This window comes from Caretta caretta, chromosome 9, assembly GCF_965140235.1.
Source record: "Caretta caretta isolate rCarCar2 chromosome 9, rCarCar1.hap1, whole genome shotgun sequence".
NCBI classification, from domain to species: domain Eukaryota; kingdom Metazoa; phylum Chordata; order Testudines; family Cheloniidae; genus Caretta; species Caretta caretta.
The window spans coordinates 58372079-58398792 of record NC_134214.1 but is presented as its reverse complement, the minus strand read 5'-3'; the positions used below and the strand labels follow the sequence as shown (position 1 = coordinate 58398792).

Here is a 26714-nt window from a genome sequence, read left to right as displayed (position 1 = left end):
GCCCCCATGCCTCGCCTCTGTTTGGGGGGGCAATCCCCACCCCAAAAAAAGTGCACCCATGGACATCCCCTGCCCCTTGCACAGTTTCTGGGCTGTTTTCTGCAGGAATTCTGCTCCGGGAGGGGGGGGGCGGCATTTTCTGCAGGCACACAGTCCAGCAGAATCCCCCCAGGAGTACACCAGGTAATTTGGCCTATTTCAGAGGCCAAATGAAAAAGTGGTGGTACTAAGCCATAGGAAGATTTTCCGAGATTTGGCCTGTATGTGAACCAAACACATTTCAGAAGAAACATTCCAACTAAGTTGTCAGTACAAATTCATGGAATACAGTCATTTATAAACATGATCTACTGTGCAAGCTGTAATGCTGCAAAAGCTTAGCTGGATACCTATCTCAGTTGTAGTTGTGGGCACCTTGACAACTCAACCTAGGTAAGACAATGTATGTAAATAAATTTATTTTTACCTAATAAAAACCCATTCACCCAATAGTAAGACAATTATTGCTTACAGTATTTTTTGACAGTACATGTTGCCATTAAGCCAGATCCTAAGTTTTTCCTCCCTCTTGCCTTGGTTTGTTTGTTTGTGTTTTTTTGGGGGGAAGCATTTTTATTATTGACATAGGCTGGAAGGAATTCAGGCACAGAAAGGCTCATACTATTTCAGGAATGTTTGCTTTGCAGCACTCCCTCTGTTTCATCTGCTGTGCATGTTAGCTCCACAGGGCTTAAACTGCAGTGCCTGCCTATTTATATCCCAGACCTTTACAGCTCTGACCTCTCTTCATACGCTCTAGTGGCTATGTCATCTGAGCCATTAAAGACAAAGAAATGTATATGCAAGTTATTTCTCTAATTTATTCTTCTCTGCATCAGAAGACATTCTGCACTGTGCAGCCACCGAAAGGCAAGATGCAGCAGTCAAACTCTGCACAGTTATCTTCTCCAGGAGCTAGTGGTCACTCCTAAGTCACATGGAATAGACAAGTCTTTAAAAAACCCAGGCTCTGAATGATTTCTTACAGCACCATGTGTCAAAATTGTATCAGAATAAAAGCATGCTTCACCTCTTAACTAATACAAGTCACTCTCTACAATTCAGAGAAAACTGTCCTGTATAAAAAGGGAAGGGAAAAAACCATGAGATGACTGAGAGAATAGCGGGCTATTTTGATGAGCTATAATCCATTTCTCTCTCCACATTCCCCCTATCACCTTAATGAGCATCCAGTTCCAGATCTTCACACCCACCTCTTTCATTAAGGCTTGTTGATTTCTTGCAAAACTTGTGTTTCAGTGTCTTAGAACAGGTACTCTAAAAACCCCAGTGGACCCAACAACCCTCCTCCCTTCCCTGCCCGTCATGTTCTGGTCCAGTCAATCTAATGATAGTCCAGTGATCTGCTGTGGCTGGCCAGCTCCTCTGCCCAACCCTAGTAGTAGGCATCCTCGTAAAGGTCTGTGCGTAGGCAGTACAGGATGGCTGCACCCAGCATGAAGATAACGGATCCCCAGCCCAGGCCGTACCCCCAGTTGAACTCATGGTAGCTCTTGAGCATACTGCTGTCGATGAATTTGATTGGATAGAGAATCAAGGCACACACTTGGAGAACCACTGGAAATGGGGAAAAGATATCTGGTTAAAGTCTAGAAGAGGAAAGAAGTAATGCAGCAAGTTCATGCAGCAGCTGCTAGTGGCTTTATTGGTCTTGGTCACACAGATCTCCCAACCTCCTTCCCATCCAGCTTGTCTCTTGGGCAAAGTACAATCGCCCTCTTTCCCTCAGGTGTGCCTGGCCCAGTGTAAATGGTACCAATGCTGTGAACTTCTTCACCACAGTGCCGTCAGCCTGATAGGATGCCAGCAGCGTAAGCATTCTCCAAGCTCAGCAGCTATCACTGCTTGCTCTAGCTCCCTTGTCAACTCCCTCACAAGAGTGTCCTGCTCATGATAGCCCAGCATCACCACACTTCTGCCTCAAGCCCTTTATCTCAGAGCCTTGGTGCTGGAACCCTGCACCAGCACTTTTCCCTGTCTTACTCAGTAAAGCCACAAATAGTGCCGGATTCTTTCTCAAGCAATCTTCCTCCACCTCACTTTCCATATGGGATGAAATTTAACATTAGTACCATATTAAGGCACTTGCAAGATCTAGAGCAGAAGTGTGCCATGTAGAGTTTAGACCATCTCTATTTAGATGAGAGTGTAACTCGGGGCATTTTTTGGTATTGGAAAGTCTTGGTTGGGTTTTTGGCCATGCAACAGCAGAACAAGGAGGGGTTGATTCTAAATGCTATTTTATGCACGTTCCCAGCCCAGATTTTGGAGAAGGAGAACAGGTGGGCTAAACACAGTAATATTGTGCCATTAACGCAGTTCAAGGCAGTGTCAAACCCCTTTAAAAAGGAGCCATAAGAAGAGGTAAGGACTTCATAATGGACTTCTACCTTAAGTGAATTAAAATGCAAAAGATTTTAAAATTCTAATTTCCTCTGCTCTCTGATGTTTTCTTTTTGCACATCAGTCACTGGAAGGTGTGAACCTGAACAGGCCAGCTTTGCATTATAGTCCTTTCCTAATCATTTTACAGCAGAAGCACAACCCTGCTGCTGTGTTCGGGTTCACAGCACTACAGGGAATTTAAATCTCAGTTTCCACAGAACATTTTAGAAAAAGAGATCATTTTTATTCATGCACAATGAAAACTGGGGCCCTAAACTAAAACTGCCGCTTCCCCCTGCCACTGCTCAAACAGTAACATTCTGCTTTTCAGTCCATGTCAGATTTATTTTGCCTTATGTAGACAAGATTCATGAATCTTGTAGCCACATCCCTAACAAAATGGTACTCCAGTGTTCTTCAGTGAAACCCAACACACTACAGCTTATCACAGCCACACTGCAGTTTCTGGAGAGCCTGCTAGATAACAAGAGTGCATGGTAAGGAATTTAAACCAGGTTCTTTGCATCTTATGGGGACATGCTATGGCTAGCTGTTGGCAGCTGGATAAAGTGTGAACGCACCCTGGTGAGGCCCCTACTGGTGAGAAGGAGGCTAAGGGCTGCACCTAAGGGGGGCAGACTAATGCCGCTGATCTTTAATGCAGAGTTGCAGCCCAGAAAGGCTGCAGGCCCCAGAGTTCCCATCTTGAGCCAGAGGGCCACACCTCTGCATTAAAGATGAAGCAGGTTTGGATCACATTTCACAATTCTGCAGATCTTATTTAGTCTGTAGCCTCCAGTTTTTGGAGCAATCTGATGGCCAAATCCTGCTCTGCCCTAGAATTTCAATGGAGTTCTAGGAGACTCAAGTCAGGAGAGACTTTATCCTTTAAAGTAGCCAAATTTGTATTCTCTTTCTAGAGCAGTGACTTATAGGTACCTGCAACCAAGAGGAGAACAGCAACAACTCTGTAGTACCGCCTGGGAGTGTCTAGGCAGAAGGAAACCAGGGAGGCGAGGAACGACAGGAAGGTGATAGTGGCTGCCGTCAGGATTAACACCAGCGTAGCCACTTGCCAGTCTAGAAGAGGAAAGGGCACAATTGGGGAAGAACCCCTCGTTAATGAGGAAACAGCCTCAGACTCTCAGGCTGCAACAATAAAACATCCCCCACACTAACCCCATCCTGAAGTCTGGATTTTCCCATAATCTTCAAAAATCCTAATGCCCAGCCACTGGTTTCACAGTACTTACAATCTACCAAGCATAGCACACATATTATAGATTAGAGAGCATTAACATTTCAGAAATACAATTCATGGTGGGGGAGGTTTGGTGATGGTGACCATTTCTGAGCCTGGAAATCTGACACAAAGTGAAACTGAAGGAGATCATAGAATGCTCTGCAGAAAAGCAACAGAAGAAGCCTTCCAGGAAAAGTAGGGGGTAACTACAGACAAGGAGGGACTAAGAAATTATGAGAAAGTTAGAAAATAGGAACACAACTAGGAAAAGGAAAGATTTAAGAAGCCCCTTGATGCCTCATATCTTGGATTTCCAAAGGGAACAGAAACTACATTTTATGGGTTCGTTGTGGGTTCACCATTTTATGGTAGCACCAAAATGATCAACGGAGAGTTAAATGCAGTTCTTCTTATGATGCCTGAAAGAGTCACACAAGAATTGTAGTGCCTCTCAAAGAGGCCATGGACCAAATTAATGGCTGACACAAGCAGGTACAGCAATTCCAGCTACTTCAAAAGAATGGCCCTCTGACCCCAGCCTGAGTCTAGATCTGACCTCTGTGTCTAGCAGTTTCATCCTGAGCACCTGGTCTGAGTCACATTTTATGTACCTTTAGTAATCAAGAGATGAAGAGTTAAAAACCCTTCAATCTAGTGCATGTGATTTCTCCCCATAAAGGAGCTGTATGAGGATAATTAAAAAAAAAAATCTTGCCTTTTTCAAACTAGTTACAAACCACTGGGGTTAGAGCTTCCCAATTGTACTGAAGAAAGAAAATATAACTTTAGAGACACTGATATCTCAAGGTCAGCCATTAGTATCACTCTGGTTCCACCATGTCTTGCCTGACAGTCAGGAAACTAGGGAGTTTGCCTTCTTTTTAAAAATGCTCCTAGATCAGGTCTCAAACACACCAGAGCACATCTGGTACTTTTAGGTGAAACATAAATTTAAACTCCCACCCTGGCCCTTCTGTTCACTGCAGTGCTGGCTTTACTGCAGAGGAAGGGGCTGCAAAAGGGTCCCTAACTCTCTCTGGAGAATGACTATCTTTGCTATGTTCGGTTTCTTGTTGTTTCAGGTGGTGTGTTTGTTTTGGGGTGTTTTTTTTTTTTTTTTTTGCAGTTTAATAGCAAAGTCTATTGTTCAGATCAAAAAAATATGTATATACACAGAGAATGTAAAATTAATCCAGGCCCCCTCAAAGTTTGGCATCAGGGGATGCTGCCCATCTTTCCCTAGCCATGTCCCATTTCCTCCCTCTCCCTTCTCAGAGCAAAGGATAGAACCCAGGACTCCTGACTCCCATCCCCCCTTCTCTAACCACTAGACCCCACTCCCTTCTCAGAGGTGGTGTTCAATCCAAATGGCCAGATGACAGCAGAGTACTGGGGACTGATGAGTTTCTCTTCCGTCTCCCTGACGAGAAAAGGACTTTGGACACATTCTTATCTCAGAGGGGGTGATCTTGAGACATCCTGGCAACATGCAGTCATCTGTATGCAATCCGGCAGCTCTTGTGGGTGTATATTGCCACAGATCAATGTACGCAGATCCCACCAACACCGGTAGGAATTTTGTGCAGATACGAGCCCTGCACTTCAGAACTTGCTGTTTGTTTTCTAGCCAGAGGATAACGAAGGGATTTCTCTCACAATGTGGACCACAGGAATAAGTTTCTTTGCAACTGTTAATATTCTGAATGCATACCTCTCATTTTCAGGTTTGGGACAGTCAGTATCTTGCATGTCTTAATAGGTCAGGCTAGCCCTAACTTAGTCAGTTACACTCAGCATGCCTTGCCAGTCCGCTCCATTTGGGCAGGAGACAAGTTTGGGTGGAGCTGTTCTCACTAAAACATCCAGCTCCTCTCCTGGTGTCAAGATCGTGTGCATTAGAAGTTTACAAAACCCAGAAGTTAATTGCTTTGCATGTTCTAAACATGTTTTACTGCACCAATTCCACATCACAGGGTGTTACTTTGCAACATTACAGTGATGACATCACTGAATCCTACTGCAAGGGCTGGTGAATTTAGTCTTGTTTCTGTGCTAGAAACAGGGACCTTACTCAGAAGGAAATGGGATCCTGCAACAAGACAGGTTGAAGCTTGTAGAGCAGGGATTAACCAAAAATAAATACTTTCAGAACTATGTTGGCAGATACATTCTACCCCTCTCAGAACAGGGCTACCTCATGGTATGAGGCAGCCAGAAGGAAGACTCCATTAGTCAGCCTTTGCTAGAGATCTTCCATCCTCATAGGACTCAAGCAGGGTTTGCAAGTCATAGAATATCATGGTTGGAAGGGACCTCAGGAGGTCATCTAGTCCAACCCCCTGCTCAAAGCAGGACCAATCCCCAATTTTTGCCCCAGATCCCTAAATGGCCCCCTCAAGGATTGAACTCACAACCCTGGGTTTAGCAGGCCAATGCTCAAACCACTGCGTCCATGCAGTGTGGACGTGCAACCATGCCCACTATATTCCTAACTAAGAACAGTAGGACAATGGAACAGATGCCTAGGGAGGTTGTGGAAGCTCCTTCACTGGAGGTTTTCAAAAAGAGGCTGGATACCCATCTGTCTTGGATGGTTTAGACTGGGGCGGACAAACTTTTTGGCCCAAGGGCCACATCTGGGTGGGGAAATTGCAGGCAGGGCCATGAATGTTGGGCTGGGGCAGGGGGTGGGGGTGCAGGAGAGAGTGAGGGGTGTGGGGGGGGGGGTGGTGTGCAGGAAGAGGCTCAGGACAAGGGGGCTCACAGAAGGGGGTTGGGGTGCAGGAGGGAGTGTGGAGTGAGGGAGGGGGCTCAGGGCAGGGGGTTGGGGTGTAGAAGGGGTGTGAGGTGCAGCAGGGGGCTCAGGGTAGGGGGTTGGGGTGCAGGGAGCAGCAGAGGCTAAGAGGGGTTTGGGGTGCAGGAAGGTGTGGCAGGAGGTTGGGATCCAGGAGGGGGTGCGGAGTGCAGGAGGGGGCCCAGGGCAGGGGTGGAGGAGGGGGGTGGGGTGCAGCAGGGGGCTCAGAACAGGGGGTTGGGTTGCAGGGTGCCACAGGGGGTTAGGGTGCAGGCAGGCTGTGGCAGGGGGCTCAGGGCAGGAAGTTGAGGTGCGGGGTGCAGGCGGGATTCGGGGTGTGGGCTCCAGCCTGGTGCCGCTTACCTGGAGCAGCTCTAGGGTGGCAACAGCATGCACTGGGGCCAGGGCAGGCTCCCTGCCTGCCCTGGCCCTGGGCCACTCCGGGAAGCGGCCAGCACCACGTCCCTGCGGCCCCTGGGGGAGGGAGAGCAGAGGACTCCGAACGCTGCCCTTGCCTATGGGTACCTACCCCAAAGCTCCCATTGGCCGCAGTTCCCCACTCACGGTCAATGGGAGCTTCGGGGAAGGTACCCACAAGCAAGGGCAGAGTGTGGAGCCCTCTGCCCCCTCTCCCCCAGGGGCCGCAGGGACATGGTGCTGGCTGCTTCTGGGAGCGGTGCGGGGCCCATGGTGCCACAGGGGTGGCAGTCCCATGGGCCGGATCCAAAGCCCTGAGGGGCCGGATCCGGCCCGTAGTTTGCCCACCCCTGGTTTAGACACAACAAATCCTGGGCAAGGAGTTGGACTAGATGAACCTTCTGGTCCTGTCTAAACCAGCCATATTAAGCTCTTCACCCTGAATTGGTTGCATGTGCAGGGATAGAAGAGAGCTTGTTTCTCCAGGGCCAAGAAACAAACCCAGTCACAACAGGGCATTTCAACACAGCTATGTCTATCTCGAGACCCTGGAGGGCTAATCACTGCTGCTCTGCACCTTGCCTTAGGTACACCAGTGCAGAGTGGGTGTGAAACTGACTGTAAAACTCTGCCTAATCAGAATGTGGTTTCTTCTTTCACTCAGCGCCAGTGTACCTAACACAGGGTGCAAGGCAGCAGTGAATCAGGCACTGTCTTTTACAAGACTGGGACAACAATCCTGAAAGGAAAAGGATGGAGGTTGATGGCAAAAGCTGCCCAAGGAGAGGTGTGGGGAGAGTAAATCCTGTGCTGGGAGTTCATTCTAAGCCAGGCTGCAGCCTGTGTGAAACACAAACAAATGAAGCATCTGGAAATGTTGGGCTTTTCACTCATCTTTTATTGCCACAACAAAGGGCTTTCCTGAACTCCTATTAATCAGCAATTACTAGCAGGGCCATGTCCCAAACTCCCTCAGCCCCATGTCAGCATAAGCCAGATGGAGCTGCAAGGACAGAGGAGCCTGGGGGAGGGAAAGGGCTCCTTGCATTACTTGGGGAAGAAACAGCCTGGTTTTGGAGAACAGTGCTGCAAAAATTAATTGATTTAATTGGGGATTGGTCCTGCTTTTGAGCAGGGGGTTGGACTAGATGACCTCCTGAGGTCCCTTCCAACCCTGATATTCTATGATTCTATGAAAAGCAGGGGGAGGGGAAGAGCCCAATGGCTGATTGTTTACGTAAGCAGGACTCTGCCATAGCTCCACAAAAGCTTGTCTGGCCCTTTACCCACCTCCTTCCGCAAGAGAATGTTTGCTATTGACCTGCCCTGGTACAGCGCAAGGTCCCTTCCTCCCTCCTTCCCTTGTCCTGGCATTTTCCAAGGGGAAGGGGAGCAGAGGGGGCTCTCCTCCAGCTCAAAATATTGAGCCTCTAAAGCTCAGTTTAAAGTTCAGCCCTTGAACAGTTAGGCCAGGTCTACATTCGAACTTTTCCTGGTACAGTAGTGTCAGGTGTGATTTTTTTTTTTTAAATAGTGTTTCTATATTGGCAAAAGCCCTAGTGTAGATGCAGTTATTCCAGCATGAGTCCATTTGCAGGTATAGCTCATTTTGTTTCCCACAATTCTACCATCCTCATCTGACTCATTGCTGTCCCAGTCTTACCCCTCCTCCAGCTCTGCTACTGCACCTCAGTCCCAAAGCACAGCACCCCTTGCTGTTAATGGCTGACCTGGGGCACCCATTAGCATGGCTGGGAACGGCTAAACATTGTGATTCTGTGCTGTGGCAGGAGATGGTGATGACCAAATCACTTTTGACCTCTGGCCACCAAAGATGTCCAGATAGGCTAATGCCCAGCCTACCCTACTGTCCTGCCACAGGCCCCAAGAACCTGCTTTTCATGAGGATCCTTTTAAAGTGCCTTGCAATAAACTGGCTGCAGGAAGGCAGCACCCACTGCAGCCCGGTGAACTGGAAGTCCTGTGGGACACATGGTTAGTCCTGTACCCTTGGCAACTGACTAAATGAACTCTCAGTAGTGATTCTAACGTCCTTTGTAAAGCAAGCTGTGGGGCAGGTGAACTACAGTCACCACACAGAGCAGACCTACAAACACACACCTCCCTTGCTGTACCTACTGAACACATACTTCTTTGACAATTAGAAGCTGGGCAGCCATTTAGGGTCTGTCTTCACTCCAGTTAACCTGGGCTCTTACCTGAGCATTGCCCTGAACCCCTCTCCAGTCCGCACACATAAACCTTGGGCATAAGTTTGGTGATGCTTTCAACCCAGGCTAGCTGGCTCATCTGGGGCTAATGCCTAAATAAGGTTTTCATTCAGGCTGGTGAACCACGATATTTACAGGGAGGATGCAGGTGGAGCCACTCATGTGCTGATAGACCTCCTGGTTCTCCCCATGTGCTGAAAAGGACAGACAAGCTCTCCTACAATTCACTCCAGGAATCAGAGCAGCTCAGCTTAATGCAGCACACAGAACCCTGGGACGCAGCCTCAAAAGTCCTAGCAACACATGAGGAGGGCACCAGTGAGGACACTAATTCTAGCATGGCTTTACAGGGTGGCTGCTCATACCTGAGCTAGGCTAAACTGGATATTCAGACCCAGGTGCCTAGCACTTGAGTTAAATCTGCAGTGAAGACATATCCATAGAAGTCAAAGTACGAGACCAGTGTCTCATGCCAGAGATGAGTACGGACTAGGCACAGCTGCAACTGAGTTGGCAGGGTGGAACGAACTCCCCTGCTGCATAGGACCTACTGTGTCTCAGGGAAAGGAATGGCAAAAAGGGGTAGCCTCTCAGAGTCTGACACCCCTAGGCCTCCTTGTGGGATGGCAGTTCAGTCATCCCATGCCAGGCCAGGTTCACTGGTCTGGAAGAGAGCAGCAAGAAAAACAAATCTGAGGGATTCACCACAGACCGAGATGGAGGGAGGCCAACAGACCGAAGGGGACTCTGCAAAGTCTCTGCCACACAGACCAGCTGGAAAGAGGGAAACCAGAGGCCCTATGGGATGTCGCCAGGGAAACCAATCTGGGTTCCCAGAGGGGCCTATTGAGCCAGTTCTGTCATGAATATCAGGGACCCCAAAGAGACTGGTGGAATAGGAGATCCAGAATGGATGCAGCAATTTTGGCTCCATTTAATGAGGTCCAGATGTGAGATGGGGTGGGCAGCTGTACAATAAATGTCATGCGCAAGGAAAACAGTCAGTCCTGTCAGGGATGGAGGAGAGGAGTTCCTTGGAAGACGGCTACACAAAGCTCTGGAAGGATTTGTCAAGGAGGCAATGCAGATGTGCTGTGCGTGGGACGTGCAGCAGGGAGAACAGGAGTCCTTTGATGTAGATTGCCTTTCACCAGAGATGTCGAGACACTTTGCAGAGAAGGTTAGTATCTCAATTGTGGGTGAATTGAGACTGAGGGGGACACTATTTACTGCAGGCCACACAGGTCAGGAACCAGATGTCTTGGTCCCTATCCACTAGCCCCACCTGTCTTAAAGCATATGCAATATTGCAAGGGTGGCCAAACTGCGACTTTTACTGTAAAAGTGCAGCTCGTGGAGCTCCCCACTACACACCACACCCTCCACCTAGCAGACTGAGAGGAAAGAAGCTTGAGGCATCTACCCTGCTGCAGGGCTTCTGCAAGAGACAACTAGTGCCTGCTGAGTGGGAGCACAATTTAAAGGTTCCCCTCCCCCCAACAGCTTGAGTCACACATCCCAGGCATGCCCCTCCTTACCCTCAGCAACCCCTCCCTGCAGCTCTCAGGTGTTCACTCCCTGGGAAGAGGCAGTGGCAAAAGGCTGAGAGCTGCAGGGACGGGCTGCTGCTTTTGCTCCACGGCTCTACCTACAGCTCCTAGCTGTTTGCGCTGGCTCTCCCCACGGCCACAGCTCCCAGCTTGCCAGCTCCAGCAGCTGCCATGCAGGGAGGGGGCTCTGCAGCACCATGTAACCAAGCTGGGCCAGCAAACCCTGGCAAAAAAAAAAATCTATGTGGGACAAGTGACCCCATGTGCCCCGCCCACATCACCTATGGCTTCTGCCCAGTGGGGAAGAGGGGGGCTCGGGCCTCCAACCTGGTGGGGCATGCTAGTGTAACCCTTCTGCCTGTCAGAGTTGGCAGCAACAAGGGCCGAGTTCAGTATTTAGGGGTTCCTTTCCAATAACACAATGCAAAACCGGCTCGAGCCCCCACCCAGTGACCTGGGACAAATATATACCACCCCCGCTGGGTGCCTCCAAGAGGCAATACTTCCCCTCTTGCAAGCACATAGTCTGAGTGTAGCAAAAAAGCCTTTTAATAACAGAGAGAAACAATGTGGTATTATGTTGGGGAAACACAACCCATGAGCAAAAAAACCCACCCCAAGCAAATGGGGTGTGTGCTTTCCCTTGGGTTCTTGAGTCCAGCAACCAAAATCACCCAAAGTCCCAAAAGTCTCTGTCCCTGGTCAGGGCAGCCCCAGAGTTCAAAAGTTTATCTGCAGAGTTTTACCTCCCAACTTGGGTGGAGATGCGGGGGGCGGTGTTAAGGGGCACCTTACATGGTCCAAAGCTGATAGCCCCACCGCTCCATGGGGCTCCGCTCTGCCAGCCGCCCCATGAGCTGATCTAGGCAGCTGACAAACTGCTGTGCTCTGCTCCACCAGCCGCTCTGCTCACCGTCCCGCAAACTGCTCTGCTCGCCATCCCACAAACTGCTCCACCATATATCTTCAGGCTCCCCCACTACTTAACTCGACACTCAGTGATTTCAGCTTGTAGTAGAGGAGCCTCAGTGCTGGTGCAGCATTAGCCCAAAGTGAATTCAGCTCAGCAGCCTGTAACTAGACTCCTAATGGAATCAAAATTAGCTCTGATATTCCACAGTGGAGAGAGAAAGAAATGCAATTAGCATGTAAAGCCTTCATCAGGGAACCCATACCACCAAGTATTAATACCTATCCCCAACCTCTCTCAATTCACAGTTTTGGAACCCATGTCCCTTGCCTAGCGAGTGCTTCTTAGTTGATGGCGAGTCCCTCCATCATAACAAAAGGCCAAGTACAGTTCCACTGTCCTTGATTCCCATAATCAGGGTAACAACAATTTATTCTTCCTGCCCCCATAACAGAGACACTGGGGATCCCACAGCAGCCAAAGTGACCATTTGGGCAGCTATGGCCTCATTCTAGGTGGGGTGGGTGTGCCTATGCAAATGAGATTGGCCCCTGAAGTTCTTTTCCACAACTTGCCACACCTCACCACCAGATGTCAGGGTGGAGCTCATCCTGACTCTGCTTACACTAGCATGGCTCGGAGCTTCAGCAAGAGCAGGGCTGAAGTCCCGAGTCCTGGCAGGCACGCCCCAGCAGCTATCAAACATCTGAAGACTGTTGTATGTGGCTCGGAAGGTCTGTAAGTTTGGCCACCCCTGTAACATTGTATAGAAGAAACTCATTCCGAGTGTAAGACCTGCTGGAGGCAGGGGTAGGAGTGGGTTTTAGCTGGAGTGAGAGCTGTGTGAGGGGAGAAGATTTCAGTGTGAGCACATCTGGGGGTATAGCAGAGAAGAACTATGGGGGTCACTGCAGGAGTGAAGCTGGAAGGAAACAACTCAGCAATGTGTAAGGGGACTGTTGCCCCCTTACTAACATTCAGTGGGGGTGTTTTAGTTGCTAGCTCCCAGTACTAAAAAGGGGGAAGGGTCAATGGGGAATCAGGACCCTGAGACTGACAGCCCCCAGGAACAATGGGGAGAGGCCAATGTTCTAGGTCAGCCTGAATGACAGGGCGAGCAGGCTAATCAGGGAGTCAGGGAGCCAGGGAGGTCCCGTCCTCCATGACAGCTGGATTTGCTTGGGTCAGACAGAGTGGGGCCAAGCTAAGGAGAAAGCAGGGGCTCAAGCTGAGCTGGGGAGCAGAACTGTGCCAGATTCAGAGGGACCAGAAAAGCAGCCCAGAGAGAGCAGACCCTGTCCTGGGAGGAGAGCTGCAGCAACCAGAGCCAGAGGGGCCAGAAAAGCAGCCCAGGAAGCAGGTCAGTGCTGGGAGCAGAGTCACAGAAGCAGCCTGCAGAGCAGACCTGTCCTGGGAGCAGAGCTGCAGCAACCAGAACCAGAGGGGCCAAAGAAGCAGCCCAGGGAGCTGGAGGCAGAGCAGCAGCATCAGTGCTGAGACAGAGTGGTGGAGCTGGGGCTGGAGCAGTCCGGAGCTGGGTGCAGTGAGCGGCTGGGGAGAGCGAGGGGGACCCTGGGCAGCGGGCCCAGTACAGGGAGACACCTCAGCCAAGAGGCTCTGCAGGCCAGGCTTGGATCGTAACCCCGACAGGGTGGGGTTGACACTGGGAAGAAGGGTCCTACCACTTAGAGCCTGAGAGCGTGTGGCCACCACCAGAGCAAGTGTCCAACCCACAGCATCCCTGCAGCACAGCCAGGGCCTGAGAAAAAGGCCTGGGACTTACAAGGAACAGACTGTGAACTGCCCTGACATTCCAGAGACACTGTTTGTGATGTTCCCTGCCACAGAGCTGGTTGATGTGTTTCCTTTAACCTTTCCCATTTTCCTTATTCTTTTTAAAATTAATTGTTGATTAAATAACTTGCATTTGCTTTAACTTGTATATAATGGTCAGTGGGTCAGAGAAGTGCCCAGTGCAGAGAGAGCACCCCGGAGTGGGGACACCCTAGCCCCTGTCCTAGGTGACCACAGCATGGTTGGGGGTCAAGCCCCCCAGGAATCCTGGGCCTAGCCTTGTTGGGGTTACGAGGACTCTGCCAGACAGGAGAGTGGAAGGGGAGTCCTCAAGGGCAGGGAGGCCACTGGGTAAAGGAAGTGGGAGCGAGGACTCAGATCCTTTCACTAGCCCACTTCACTGGGGTAGTGCAGAAGCTAGGAAAGTTCCCCACAATAGCGGGACTATTCCCCCACTTACAAATGCAGGAGTGGAGTCTGTATGCTGGGGGTTGTAGTTCCATCAATAAAACTTGGGGCGGGGGTGTCACCCTGTGTGCCTGGGGTAGCCCTCACTGAAAATGCCAAGGTCAGGGCAGGATGCAAAAAGGAGAGCAGATTCTCCCAAAACTGATGGTTAATACTGAAGTTAGACTCATCCCCCAGTCACAAACTGCTCCTGATCCCCCACACTGGTTATCAAGAAGCTAAAAAAAGAAATCACACAGCCCCCTTATTGAATTCCAGTTCTCTGGCTCCCAATCAACACCTAGGTCCAATACAGTAAGAAGTTGTTTAAAAACTCTGCTCACGATATGACATGTTCTTCTGAACCCCCAAGGGCCAGCCACATTGCCAGGTTAATATTAGGTTGGATCTTAGCCAAAATACTATGCTGCAAGCCAGTCCATTAGTGTCTAAAATGAAAGGTTTATAATAAAGAAAAAAGAAAGAACAAGAAGAGAGTTGTTAAATGGTAAAGTAATTAAATACATACAGAGACTTCAAAGTCCATATATCAGGTTCTTAGCAGTACTGGTGAGTTTGCTGGCTTGAAAGTCCTTCTGGAACACATCCACAGCTTGGATGGGTCATTCAGTTCTTTTTTAGAGCTTCATTTATAGAAAGATTACTCCAGAGGTAAGAATCATAGGAACTGGAATAGACCTCAAGAGGTCATCTAATCCAGTCCCCTGCACTCATGGCAGGACTAAGTATTATCTAGACCAGGGGTGGGCAAACTTTTTGGCCCAAGGGCCACACCAGGGCTGCGAAACTGTATGGAGGGCTGGGTGGGGGAAGGCTGTGCCTCCGCAAATAGCCTGTCCCCTATCTGCCCCCTCCCACGTCCCTGCCGCCCCCCTTACTGCCCCCCTCAGAAACTCTGACCCATCCAACCCCCCTGCTCCCTGTCCCCTGACCCCCTTTCCCCCACCGAACCTCCGCCTCATCCAACCACTCCCTGTCCCCTGACTGCCAACTGGGACCTCCTGCCTCTTATCCAACCCCCTCGCCATGCCACTCAGAGCGGCAGAAGCTCGTAGCCCCGCTGCCTGGCCAGAGCCAGCCACGCCGCCACGCTGCCCGGCAGGAGCGGCGGGCCAGAGCGTTGGCAGCGTGGTAAGCTGAGGCTGCGGGGGAAGGAGGACAACAGGGGAGGGGCCGGGGACTAGCCTCCCCGGCCAGGAGCTCAGGGGCCAGGGAGGACAGTCCCACGGGCTAGATGTGGCCCACAGGCCATAGTTTCCCCACCTCTGCTCTATGCCATTATCTAAATCATTGATGAAAATATTGAATAGAACCGGACCCAGCTCCATGTCCTTCCAGCATGACTGTGACCCACTGATAACTACTCTCTGGGAACAGTTTTCCAACCAGTTTTGCACACACCTTACAGTAGCTCCATCTAGGTTGCATTTCCCTAGTTTGTTTATGAGAAGGTCATGCGAGACAGTATCAAAAGCTTTACTAAAGTCAAGATATAAGAAGCAGGAATGAAGACAAAATGAAGAAGATGCACCTGTCTTTTATACCTTTTGCCATGTCCTTTGTCTTCTGGGGCATCTTGTATTGGCCACTGTCGGAAGACAGGATACTGGGCTAGACAGACCTTTGTTCTTACCTAGTATGGCCGTTCTTAGGTTCCTATGTCTCAAACACAAGCTTCACAGCACATGGCATGGAAAAGCCTCAGCCCTGGTCTACACTAGGACTTTAGCTCGAATTTAGCAGCGTTAAATCGATGTAAACCTGCACCCGTCCACACAATGAAGCCCTTTATTTCGACTTAAAGGGCTCTTAAAATCGATTTCCTTACTCCACCCCTGACAAGTGGATTAGCGCTTAAATCGACGTTGCCGGCTCGAATTTGGGACTACTGTGGACACAATTCGATGGTATTGGCCTCCGGGAGCTATCCCAGAGTGCTCCATTATGACCGCTCTGGACAGCACTCTCAACTCAGATGCACTGGCCAGGTAGACAGGAAAAGAACCGCGAACTTTTGAATCTCATTTCCTGTTTGGCCAGCGTGGCAAGCTGCAGGTGACCATGCAGAGCTCATCAGCACAGGTGACCATGATGGAGTCCCAGAATCGCAAAAGAGCTCCAGCATGGACCGAACGGGAGGTACGGGATCTGATCGCTGTTTGGGGAGAGGAATCCGTGCTATCAGAACTCCGTTCCAGTTTTCGAAATGCCAAAACCTTTGTGAAAATCTCCCAGGGCATGAAGGACAGAGGCCATAACAGGGACCCGAAGCAGTGCCGCGTGAAACTGAAGGAGCTGAGGCAAGCCTACCAGAAAACCAGAGAGGCGAACAGCTGCTCTGGGTCAGAGCCCCAAACATGCCGCTTCTATGATGAGCTGCATGCCATTTTAGGGGGTTCAGCCACCACTACCCCAGCCGTGTTGTTTGACTCCTTCAATGGAGATGGAGGCAATACGGAAGCAGGTTTTGGGGACGAAGAAGATGATGATGAGGAGGAGGTTGTAGATAGCTCACAGCAAGCAAGCGGAGAAACCGGTTTTCCCGACAGCCAGGAACTGTTTCTCACCCTAGACCTGGAGCCAGTACCCCCCGAACCCACCCAAGGCTTCCTCCTGGACCCAGCAGGCGGAGAAGGGACCTCTGGTGAGTGTACCTTTTAAAATACTATACATGGTTTAAAAGCAAGCATGTGAAAGGATTACTTTGCCCTGGCATTTGCGGTTCTCCTAGATGTAGTCCTAAAGCCTTTGCAAAAGGTTTCTGGGGAGGGCAGCCTTATTGCGTCCTTCATGGTAGGACACTTTACCACTCCAGGCCAGTAACACGTACTCGGGAATCATTGTAGAACAAAGCATTGCAGTGTATGTTTGCTGGCATTCAAACAACATCCGTTCTTTATCTCTCTGTGTTATCCTCAGGAGAGTGAGATCTAATTCATGGTCACCTGGTTGAAATAGAGTGCTTTTCTTCAGGGGACACTCAGAGGAGCCCATTCCTGCTGGGCTGTTTGCCTGTGGCTAAACAGAAATGTTCCCCGCTGTTAGCCACAGGGAGGGGGGAAGGTTGAGGGGGTAGTCACGCGGTGGGAGGAGGCAAAATGCGACCTTGTAACGAAAGCACATGTGCTATGTATGTAATGTTAACAGCAAGGTTTACCCTGAAAGAGTGTAGCCACTGTTTTATAAAATGTGTCTTTTTAAATACCGCTGTCCCTTTTTTTTTCTCCACCAGCTGCATGTGTTTCAATGATCACAGGATCTTCTCCTTCCCAGAGGCTAGTGAAGCTTAGAAAGAAAAAAAAACGCACTCGCGATGAAATGTTCTCCGAGCTCATGCTGTCCTCCCACACTGACAGAGCACAGACGAATGCATGGAGGCAAATAATGTCAGAGTGCAGGAAAGCACAAAATGACCGGGAGGAGAGGTGGCGGGCTGAAGAGAGTAAGTGGCGGGCTGAAGAGAGTAAGTGGCGGGCTGAAGACAGGGCTGAAGCTCAAATGTGGCGGCAGCGTGATGAGAGGAGGCAGGATTCAATGCTGAGGCTGCTGCAGGACCAAACCAGTATGCTCCAGTGTATGGTTGAGCTGCAGCAAAGGCAGCTGGAGCTCAGACTGCCACTGCTGCCCCTCTGTAACCAACCGCCCTCCTCCCCAAGTTCCATAGCCTCCACACCCAGACACCCAAGAATGCGGTGGGGGGGCCTCCGGCCAACCAGCCACTCCACCACAGAGGATTGCCCAAAAAAAAGAAGGCTGTCATTCAATAAATTTTAAAGTTGTAAACTTTTAAAGTGCTGTGCTTAAAGTGCTGTGTGGCATTTTCCTTCCCTCCTCCACCACCCCTCCTGGGCTACCTTGGTAGTCATCCCCCTATTTGTGTGATGAATGAATAAAGAATGCATGAATGTGAAGCAACAATGACTTTATTGCCTCTGCAAGCGGTGATTGAAGGGAGGAGGGGCGGGTGGTTAGCTTACAGGGAAGTAGAGTGAACCAAGGGGCAGGGGGTTTCATCAAGGAGAAACAAACAGAACTTTCACACCGTAGCCTGGCCAGTCATGAAACTGGTTTTCAAAGCTTCTCTGATGCGTACCGCGCCCTCCTGTGCTCTTCTAACCGCCCTGGTGTCTGGCTGCGCGTAACCAGCAGCCAGGCGATTTGCCTCAACCTCCCACCCCGCCATAAACGTCTCCCCCTTACTCTCACAGATATTGTGGAGCACACAGCAAGCAGTAATAACAATTGGAATATTGGTTTCGCTGTGGTCTAAGCGAGTCAGTAAACTGCGCCAGCGCGCCTTTAAACGTCCAAATGCACATTCTACCACCATTCTGCACTTGCTCAGCCTGTAGTTGAACAGCTCCTGACTACTGTCCAGGCTGCCTGTGTACGGCTTCATGAGCCATGGCATTAAGGAGTAGGCTGGGTCCCCAAGGATACATATAGGCATTTCAACATCCCCAACAGTTATTTTCTGGTCTGGGAATAAAGTACCTTCCTGCAGCTTTTGAAACAGACCAGAGTTCCTGAAGATGCGAGCATCATGCACCTTTCCCGGCCATCCCACGTTGATGTTGGTGAAATGTCCCTTGTGATCCACCAGAGCTTGCAGCACTATCGAAAAGTACCCCTTGTGGTTTATGTACTCAGCGGCTTGGTGCTCCGGTGCCAAGATAGGGATATGGGTTCCGTCTATGGCCCCACCACAGTTAGGGAATCCCATTGCAGCAAAGCCATCCACTATGACCTGCACATTTCCCAGGGTCACTACCCTTGATATCAGCAGATCTTTGATTGCATTGGCTACTTGCATCACAGCAGCCCCCACAGTAGATTTGCCCACTCCAAATTGATTCCCAACTGACCGGTAGCTGTCTGGCGTTGCAAGCTTCCACAGGGCTATCGCCACTCGCTTCTCAACTGTGAGGGCTGCTCTCATCTTGGTATTCATGCGCCTCAGGGCAGGGGAAAGCAAGTCACAAAGTTCCATGAAAGTGCCCTTACGCATGCGAAAGTTTCGCAGCCACTGGGAATCGTCCCAGACCTGCAACACTATGCGGTCCCACCAGTCTGTGCTTGTTTCCCGAGCCCAGAATCGGCGTTCCACAGCATGAACCTGCCCCATTAGCACCATGATGCATGCATTGGCAGGGCCCATGCTTTCAGAGAAATCTGTGTCCATGTCCTGATCACTCACGTGACCGCGCTGACGTCGCCTCCTCGCCCGGTATCGCTTTGCCAGGTTCTGGTGCTGCATATACTGCTGGATAATGCGTGTGGTGTTTAATGTGCTCCTAATTGCCAAAGTGAGCTGAGCGGCCTCCATGCTTGCCTTGGTATGGCGTCCGCACAGAAAAAAGGCGCGGAACGATTGTCTGCCGTTGCTCTGACGGAGGGAGGGGCGACTGACGACACGGCTTACAGGGTTGGCTTCAGGGAGCTAAAAGCAACAAAGGGGGTGTCTGTACATCAAGGAGTATTTCAGGCAGGACTTCACGGAGGGTTCCAATAAGAAATGGTGCACCTAAGTTATCGTTCTTATTGGAACAAGGAGGTTAGTCTGGCCTCTGATTGATACATGGCTAGATTTACCTCGCTGCACCTTCTCTGTGAGTGACTGCAGTGTGACCTAGAGGAATGAGTCCCCTAGACAGGGGAGGAGGCAAATGAGTACAAAACAAATCTGGTCTATTTCTTGTTTTGACCCACTCCATCTATCTTTTACATCTTTGGCTGGCAGCAGACGGTGCAGAAGGACTGCATGCCATCCACATCTCATGGCTGCTCGGCAGAAGATGGTACAGTACGACTGCTAGCCATCCTCATCTCTTGCCTGCCAGGCAGAAGATGGTACAGTACGACTGCTAGCAGTCCGTATCGCCTGCCCGCTCACCATAAGACGGTTCAATAGGACTGACTGCAGGACTAAAGACAATGACCTGGTCAAGTCACTCCAAATTTAGTCCCTGCGCCCATGTCTGCCCAGGCGCTCCCAGCCAACGTGGCCAGGAGCACCTCGGACATGACGATGACGGCTACCAGTCGTACTGTACCGTCTGCTGCCACAAGGCAAGGGGTTGCTGCTACTGTGTAGCAATGCCGTACCGCGTCTGCCAGCACCCAGGAGACATAGGGTGACGGTTACCTGAGCGGGCTCTATGCTTGCCGTGGTATGGCGTCTGCACAGGTAACTCAGGAAAAAAGGCGCGAAATGATTGTCTGCCCTTGCTTTCACGGAGGGAGGGAGGGAACAGGGGCCTGACGATATGTACCCAGAACCACCCGCGACAATGTTTTAGCCCCATCAGGCATTGGGATCTCAACCCAGAATTCCAATGGGCAGCGGAGCCTGCGGGAACTGTGGGATAGCTACCCACAGTGCAACGCTCCGGAAGTCAACTCTAGCCTCGGTACTGTGGAAGCGCTCCGCCGAGTTAATGCACTTAATGCACTTAGAGCATTTTCTGTGGGGACACACACACTCGAATATATAAAACCGATTTCTAAAAAAACGACTTCTATAAATTCGACCTTATTCCGTAGTGTAGACATACCCTTAGAGTTCTGTCCACAGGCAGGCCCCTACATGTCTTGCTGACTCATCAGGTGTAGTCCCTGGCTTTTTTCAATGGGTTCACTGTATAGCCAATGTCCCTTAATGAGCCATCAAAAGCAGGCTAGGCAGTGCTGATGCCAAGCTGTCTGGGGGTGTCACCCAGAACCACAGCACCAGTTTTGAAATACAGATATACCATACATATCTATAACTCACAATACAAAGGTGATACAAACATATAAACAAGATAATCATACTAGGCAAATCGTAATATTTTCAAAGATACCTTAGATGACATATCTGGCCAGATTCCTTGCAATTTTATAATACTGGTATCAACAATATCATAAAGTGTCTCCGAGATTCCATACAGCATCACAGGGGGGCTGTTCACAGACCTGCAGGAGTAGGGCAATATCATGATCTCAGGCACCTCTGACATTTGCAGCAGTCTGATAGTTTGGCCAGAAGGACAGCCAACTGCTTCTCTGCTATTGTTTAAGAATCCGTCTAAGACAACTTACTTCTGCTTTGAATCTGACATCCTGCACATTCTCAGCTTGTGTTTCACAAAGGGAGAGGTCCAAAGAATGTTTGGCACGGGATCCAGCTTTATTGGCCAATGGACCAAACTGTCCCATCTCCAGAGCAGCCAAGTCAATTAAGGGAGCAGTGAGTCAGCCACCAGCTGAAATCTACTCCCAATGTACCACCCTGGCACAACCAACCCTAACAGTTCCACCTTTACGAGAGTCGGCTGCAGTTTTCAGCTGTCCATAACTCCCAGATAAAAGCCAGTACTGTGCATTTCTCTAATGGCTTGAAAGATCCCAAAGCACTTTACAAGCGATAAGAATAAAGGATTGCTTCACCCCAAACTGAAATGCAACCACCTCAGGTGGAGAAGCTGAGTGACATTACTTTGTTTAGGACAGGAAGTGAACTATAGCCAATTAAATTCCCTCTGCAGTTTTTCAGCAGACAGTGCAGTTACCCAAACTGGAATTTGTCCAGAACACTGGGGTTCATTCCCCTGCTCTTGCAAGAAGTGTGATGGGAACTTTAATAGCCACAAAGTGCTTCAGCATCTCAGCTTCAAATCTCACCCAGAAAGCGATCTCCCAGGAGCTGAGCAGCCATTGGAGCACCTGTTCTGAACCAATTCAGAGGGAAGTCTATCTTCTAGAAAGTACCAACTCCTACCCCAGCTCTAAAGCCTTTATAGGAGGGCCTGTTTGAAATTCAGGAGACTTTACTAGATGATGTTGAAAAACTGGAGGTGATGCAGAGAAGAGCCACAAAAGTGAACATGGCTTACAGTGAAGGACTGAACTCCCTCTGTTCATGTTATGATTATGAAGGATGAAATTGAGATTGACTTGATTATAGCCTAAGTACCTTCAGGAGGAGAAGACTCTGGGTCCTACTGGCTCTGTCATCTCCCGGAGAAAGACAGAACAAGAACCCATGGCTGGAAGCTGACACCAGACAAATTAAAATGAAGGCACAAGTTTTTAACGGTGAAGGTAATTAACTTTGGGAACAACCTCCCAAGGGAACTGGTGGATGCTCCATGTCTTGGAGTTTTCAAATCCAGACTGATGTGTTTGGCTAAAGCATCTTCCAGAAAGCCAAATTAATAAGCTCAATAAAAGGGTAACTGGTGGAGTGTAATGGTCTGTGTTATACAGGTCAGACTAGCTCTAATGCTCTCATCTGGCTTTAAGCTCTACAGTGCTCCAGACATGAAAGTCAGGCAAGTCCATGAAAAGAGAACGAGCCTTAATGCAGTGAAACTTCTTGTGGGTTGAATTCAGACTCTTAACAATACAGAACAAATAAGTGGAGAGCAAGGGCTGTGAATATGGGCCAGCTAGTGCTGCCCAGACAATTCAGATGGCTGAGCACTAGTTTCCATGGCTGAATGAAGTACCAGTGGGCAGCCCCAGAGAAGTTACTCAATTCCCAGGCTCTGACATGGTCTGGAGTCAGCCCCATAAGGTTCCCTGTTCACATCCACTGCTGTCCTGTCTGGGAGGAGCAGCAGCTGCCCAGTTGCTTTGTGGGACACTGAGGCAGACAGTCAACTGAAGGCCTCGGTATAAATCACAGGGGTAAGTTCAGAAGAGAGGAGGTAGCATAATGAATGGTGCACATCTGCTTTCCCCTCCCTTTGACAGTACAGCCTCCTTCCTTGAACAGAAACAAATGGACACACTTTCCTCCAACCCCTTTCCCCATTTTTCCTGGTTGAGTTGCTGCTAACAAAGAGCAAAAGAAAAGAGGTTACAGTGTGAGCTCCCCTTCTGCCTCCCCCTTTCATTGCCTCAGTGCCACAACTCCTGTCCTATTGTTTCCCCTCTCCAAGAAAACAGACCCCAGGGTGGGGAGCTCAGAAGCTTCCTCCTCCCCTGCCATTCTCCCTCCCTTATACAGCCCAGCTGTTCGTGGTAGATAGCAAAACTAGAACTTCACTATGTAGCTGTATATACATCTAAACAGCTGATCATCTTCACCCAAGACCATAAAGGAAGGGAAAGTTAAGGCAATAGCCAGAATAGCCTGGCTTGATCTCCACAAGAAGGGGGAAAGAGATCATACACAACCACCTAGACTGGAGCTGATATTCCCCTCTGTGGACAGATTACAGGACTATGAACTCTCCTGAATTCTGTGCTTGTTCAGAGGTAAAGATGCCTTCTTAGACTTTAAGGCCAGCGAGGACCATTATAATCTGACCTCCTGCCCCACACAGGCCAGGGAATTTCATGCAGTGATTTCTGCACTAAGCCCAGTGATATCTACACCCTGTAAAGCTGTGCTGAAGTGAGTCATGCTAGTCACTCACTCAGCAGTTCTACAGCCATCTTCCCCCTTTCACCCACTCCCTGCCATTTGAAGCAGGAGAGCAGCAACAGGAACAGCAGGGAGTTCCCAAGGCAACCTGCAATGGAGCTTTGGGGATGCAGCCAATCTTCTCTGGATACAGCAAGAGAAAGCCAGTCTCCAAACCCCTGGAGCTCTGACTGTGACCCCAACCCTGCTCAGGAGACTTATTTTAAGCCAGGCTGGTTGGCCCAGCAGAGCCAAGTTCTGATGGAGAGGATCTGGGAGACAAAGAAGCTGAGACAGAATGCATTAGTACACATTCTACATATATTGAGACCTCAGCTATGCTTCCTGCCTGCCTGCACCATCACTCACAACTTGACCTGGTTTATGCTTACTTCATTTGCAGGAGGCTGGAGCCCCTGAGAATCAGGGTAGTGAGCAGAGGAAACCCAGATGAAACATTTTTAGCAGATGGACAATGATCCCTGCATGTCATTTGAAGGCCAGTTTGATTTCCTCCCCCAGAGGTAACAGCTCCATAAAATATTCAACTAGGGACCTCAAGATAACCAAGACCTATCATGGCTGTAAACAGAAAGGTGTGCAGACACCAGAGAATAGAGTTTGCCACCACCACATCTCTGTTATCCTGTCTTGCTTTGGGATGAGATGGGTCATGCTGTGAACATCTGTTCACACCTACAATATATGAATTCCTATATTGAAAGATCAGTGTGGTCCATTTAATCTGTCTGGTCATGCCCAATGCCAGATTCTTCAGAAGAAGGCATCATACACCTGCTGTCCCATAAGGGTCATTTCTTCCTGACTCCATCTGATCAGCTTCTGCCCTGAAGCATGAGGAGTGAGAGCCCTTGTCATTTTATCCCACCTAGTGTCACTGTAGTGAATTCTATTCTTTGTCAGATAAACATGCAGGGCTTGACACTCCACTGCTAGACTGGATGTTCAAGATGAACGTAAAATGCCAGCAAATCAGAATTTTCCACTCTGTGTTTTACATCCACATTGCACAGGTCTCAGTGACAACAGAAGGTGAAAGGCCGGTGGAGAACCAGGCCTGCAATCTGTTTAAAGGGACATTTTCAATGTCATGAAATTTACAAGACAGACTAATGATCTCTGTAACCAAAAGATTTGCAAAATACTTCTTTATTGTTACTTTGTGTTTTCAGTTTCTTCAGAGGAAACAGCAAGGAAACAGATTCCCCTGTTTGTGTAGGTTTTACACAGCTACAATGCAGCCTCCTGAATGGACTATCCATTCCACTCAACACTGATATGGAAAATGCTGGGTTATACTTTCTCTCCTGGGGCACTGTCTCAGTGCCAAGTTATAGGATGGGCTGGGCCAGGAGCCCAATAAACCTCTGCTGATACTAGTCAGTAACATTTCTCTTGTGAGCCAAGGGCAGACCTTTCTGGCCTGGAGTTACCAGTGCAACCTCCTTGTAAAGAACAGGTGCTGTTCTCCCCTCCATTGGATGCCCTACAATAGGTGCAGTTGTGTATGGAGTCGCTGGCCAGCACAGCTTCAGGAGTTTTCCATGATGAAGCTCCCACCAAGATCTATGCCCTGCTGTGTGGGGGAGTCCCATCAGAGAGGGCACTGCACTCTTGAGATGCATTATTTCATTGCCCAAAACCTTGACAGCCAATAAGTAGATTCCAGGTGCTTCGACTTCAACTTATTCAGGCCAAGGAGCCACCCTCAAATTGGATTCAGGAACCTCACTTTCTCATTTAACCAGTGGAGCCCAAAGCACTTTATTAAAGCAGGTCATCCCCATTTTACAGATGGGGAAACTGAGGCACCAAACAGTAAGCGACTTGCCTAAGGTTACCCAGCAGGCCAGTGGCAGAGCTGGGAACAGAACCTAGGTCTCCCAGGTCCCAGTGCTCCATCCATTAGGCCACACTCCCTTTTACAACTTTTAAGTTGAGGTGAGGGAGGTTTGATCTTCTCATGAATTACTCTGCTCCCACCCTGGAGCCTCCCATTCCTTAGTTACCCCCTTCCTCTAACACTGGCCTATCCGCCAAGAACTCCATCATCTCCTCAGGCACCACATGATCACCAAAGGCAACCCACTTTACATCATCCCCTTCTCCCAGCTACCACCACAGTCTCCTTCCATGCTTCTTCTCCCTGTCAGGTGACTCATGCATGCCCCGCTCTCCCCCTGTGCAGGACCCAAGGCGGAAGGACAATCTCTGGGCCCCCTTCATGCCTCCACACTCCAGGATTCATGGTGCTGCCATCAGTTCGGAGTGACGATACCCAGAGGGCTCCCGAGAGCAGGGCGTTTACACGGTTCCAGCTCCGGGTGACGTAGCCCACAAGAATACAGCCCACCAGCAACTGTTAGACTGACGAAGCTCATGTTCGCTCTGGCTGGCGCCACAGGAGGCTGGCGCAGCGTCTTACAGACACTCTGTCAGTGCCACTTAAGCCCATTTACACAACTGCTGCGAATCTCTGAATCCAGCTCCCCCTCCACCCCGATCTCTTTGGGCTGGTGTATTCTGGGGACGGACCTCCTGTCCCGTCCCCTTCCCGGGGGCTGTAGCGCCTACAGGTGGCCGCAGCAGCCAGCCCCGCCGCCCTCAGCCCCACTATAACCATTGCAAACTGGGGCCAGGCTCACCCCGCAGGCAGCTCTCCCGCCAGCGCACAGCCAGGCAGGAAGGTGCAGGCGGCCAGGGAGCGCCCCCTGTCCCAAGCGGCGCTGCCCCCGGACATGCCCCCCGCCCCAGCTAGCGCCGAACCGGGGCAGCCGGCCGGCCCGGCTCTACCTGTCCTCAGGGTGCTGAGGCAGTGCCACACGTCCGGGGCCCGTTTACATGCCTCCCACAGCGACAGCGAGCCGCGCTCCGAAGTGACCCAGGCGGGGCTCAACAGAGCCACCACGTCCAGCGCCAGGGCGACCAGCAGGCAGAGGAGGGCGATGAGCTTGAAGGGCCGGAGGACGCGAACCTCGCCCGTGGCCATGCTGCCCCCCAGGGATCGGGGTCCGTGCTGCGCCCCGGCCCCGCGCCAGGGACCCGCCGGGAGCTGGGCAGTCCCGAAGCGCACAGCCCAGCCCCGCGCTCCGCCGCTATTGGGGCATGCCAGGGCCCTCGGGGTCCTAGAGCCGCCCGCACCCAGCCCGCCCCTTCTCCTGGGGGCCTCCTCCTCCCCGAAGCTGCTATTGCCACCCTGTCCCCCACCCGCGTTGTCTCGTTCCATGTACCCCCCCACAACACACACACACCTACCTGTTGTGTCGCCTCCTACACTTAGATTAGAATCTCTCTGGGCAGTGCTGAATTTGTGGCAGGGCTTGCCAGGCTGAGCCCCAGCACCCCTGGGCTTGTCATTTCAGAGCCCCGGCCAGGGATCTCCCTACACCCCACCTAGGGGTGTACACGCCCCCCCCCCGAATTTCCCCAACACCCCCCCTAAGTGTTGTG

The 26714-nt window shown here is 50.4% G+C and overlaps 1 protein-coding gene across 1 annotated transcript; it reads right to left on the bottom strand.

Moving 5' to 3' along the window:
• Positions 1-840: 840 nt before the first annotated feature.
• Positions 841-26366, bottom strand: LOC125643010 (transmembrane protein 47). The gene is made up of 3 exons (XM_048865056.2): positions 26058-26366; positions 3385-3525; positions 841-1617 (listed from the first exon to the last, which is right to left on the bottom strand). The coding sequence occupies exons 1-3, from the start codon at positions 26251-26253 to the stop codon at positions 1436-1438; spliced, it is 519 nt and encodes a 172-aa protein (XP_048721013.1). The 5' UTR covers positions 26254-26366; the 3' UTR covers positions 841-1435.
• Positions 26367-26714: the final 348 nt, after the last annotated feature.

Coding starts and splice junctions, on each gene's coding strand:
- LOC125643010 (XM_048865056.2), bottom strand. CDS start 26,253: ATGGCCACGGGCGAGGTTCGCGTCCTCCGGCCCTTCAAGCTCATCGCC. Junction 3,526..26,057: donor CCTCAGCACCCTGAGGACAG/GTAGAGCCGGGC, acceptor TTCCTCTTCTAG/ACTGGCAAGTGGCTACGCTG. Junction 1,618..3,384: donor TGTTCTCCTCTTGGTTGCAG/GTACCTATAAGT, acceptor CCCCATTTCCAG/TGGTTCTCCAAGTGTGTGCC.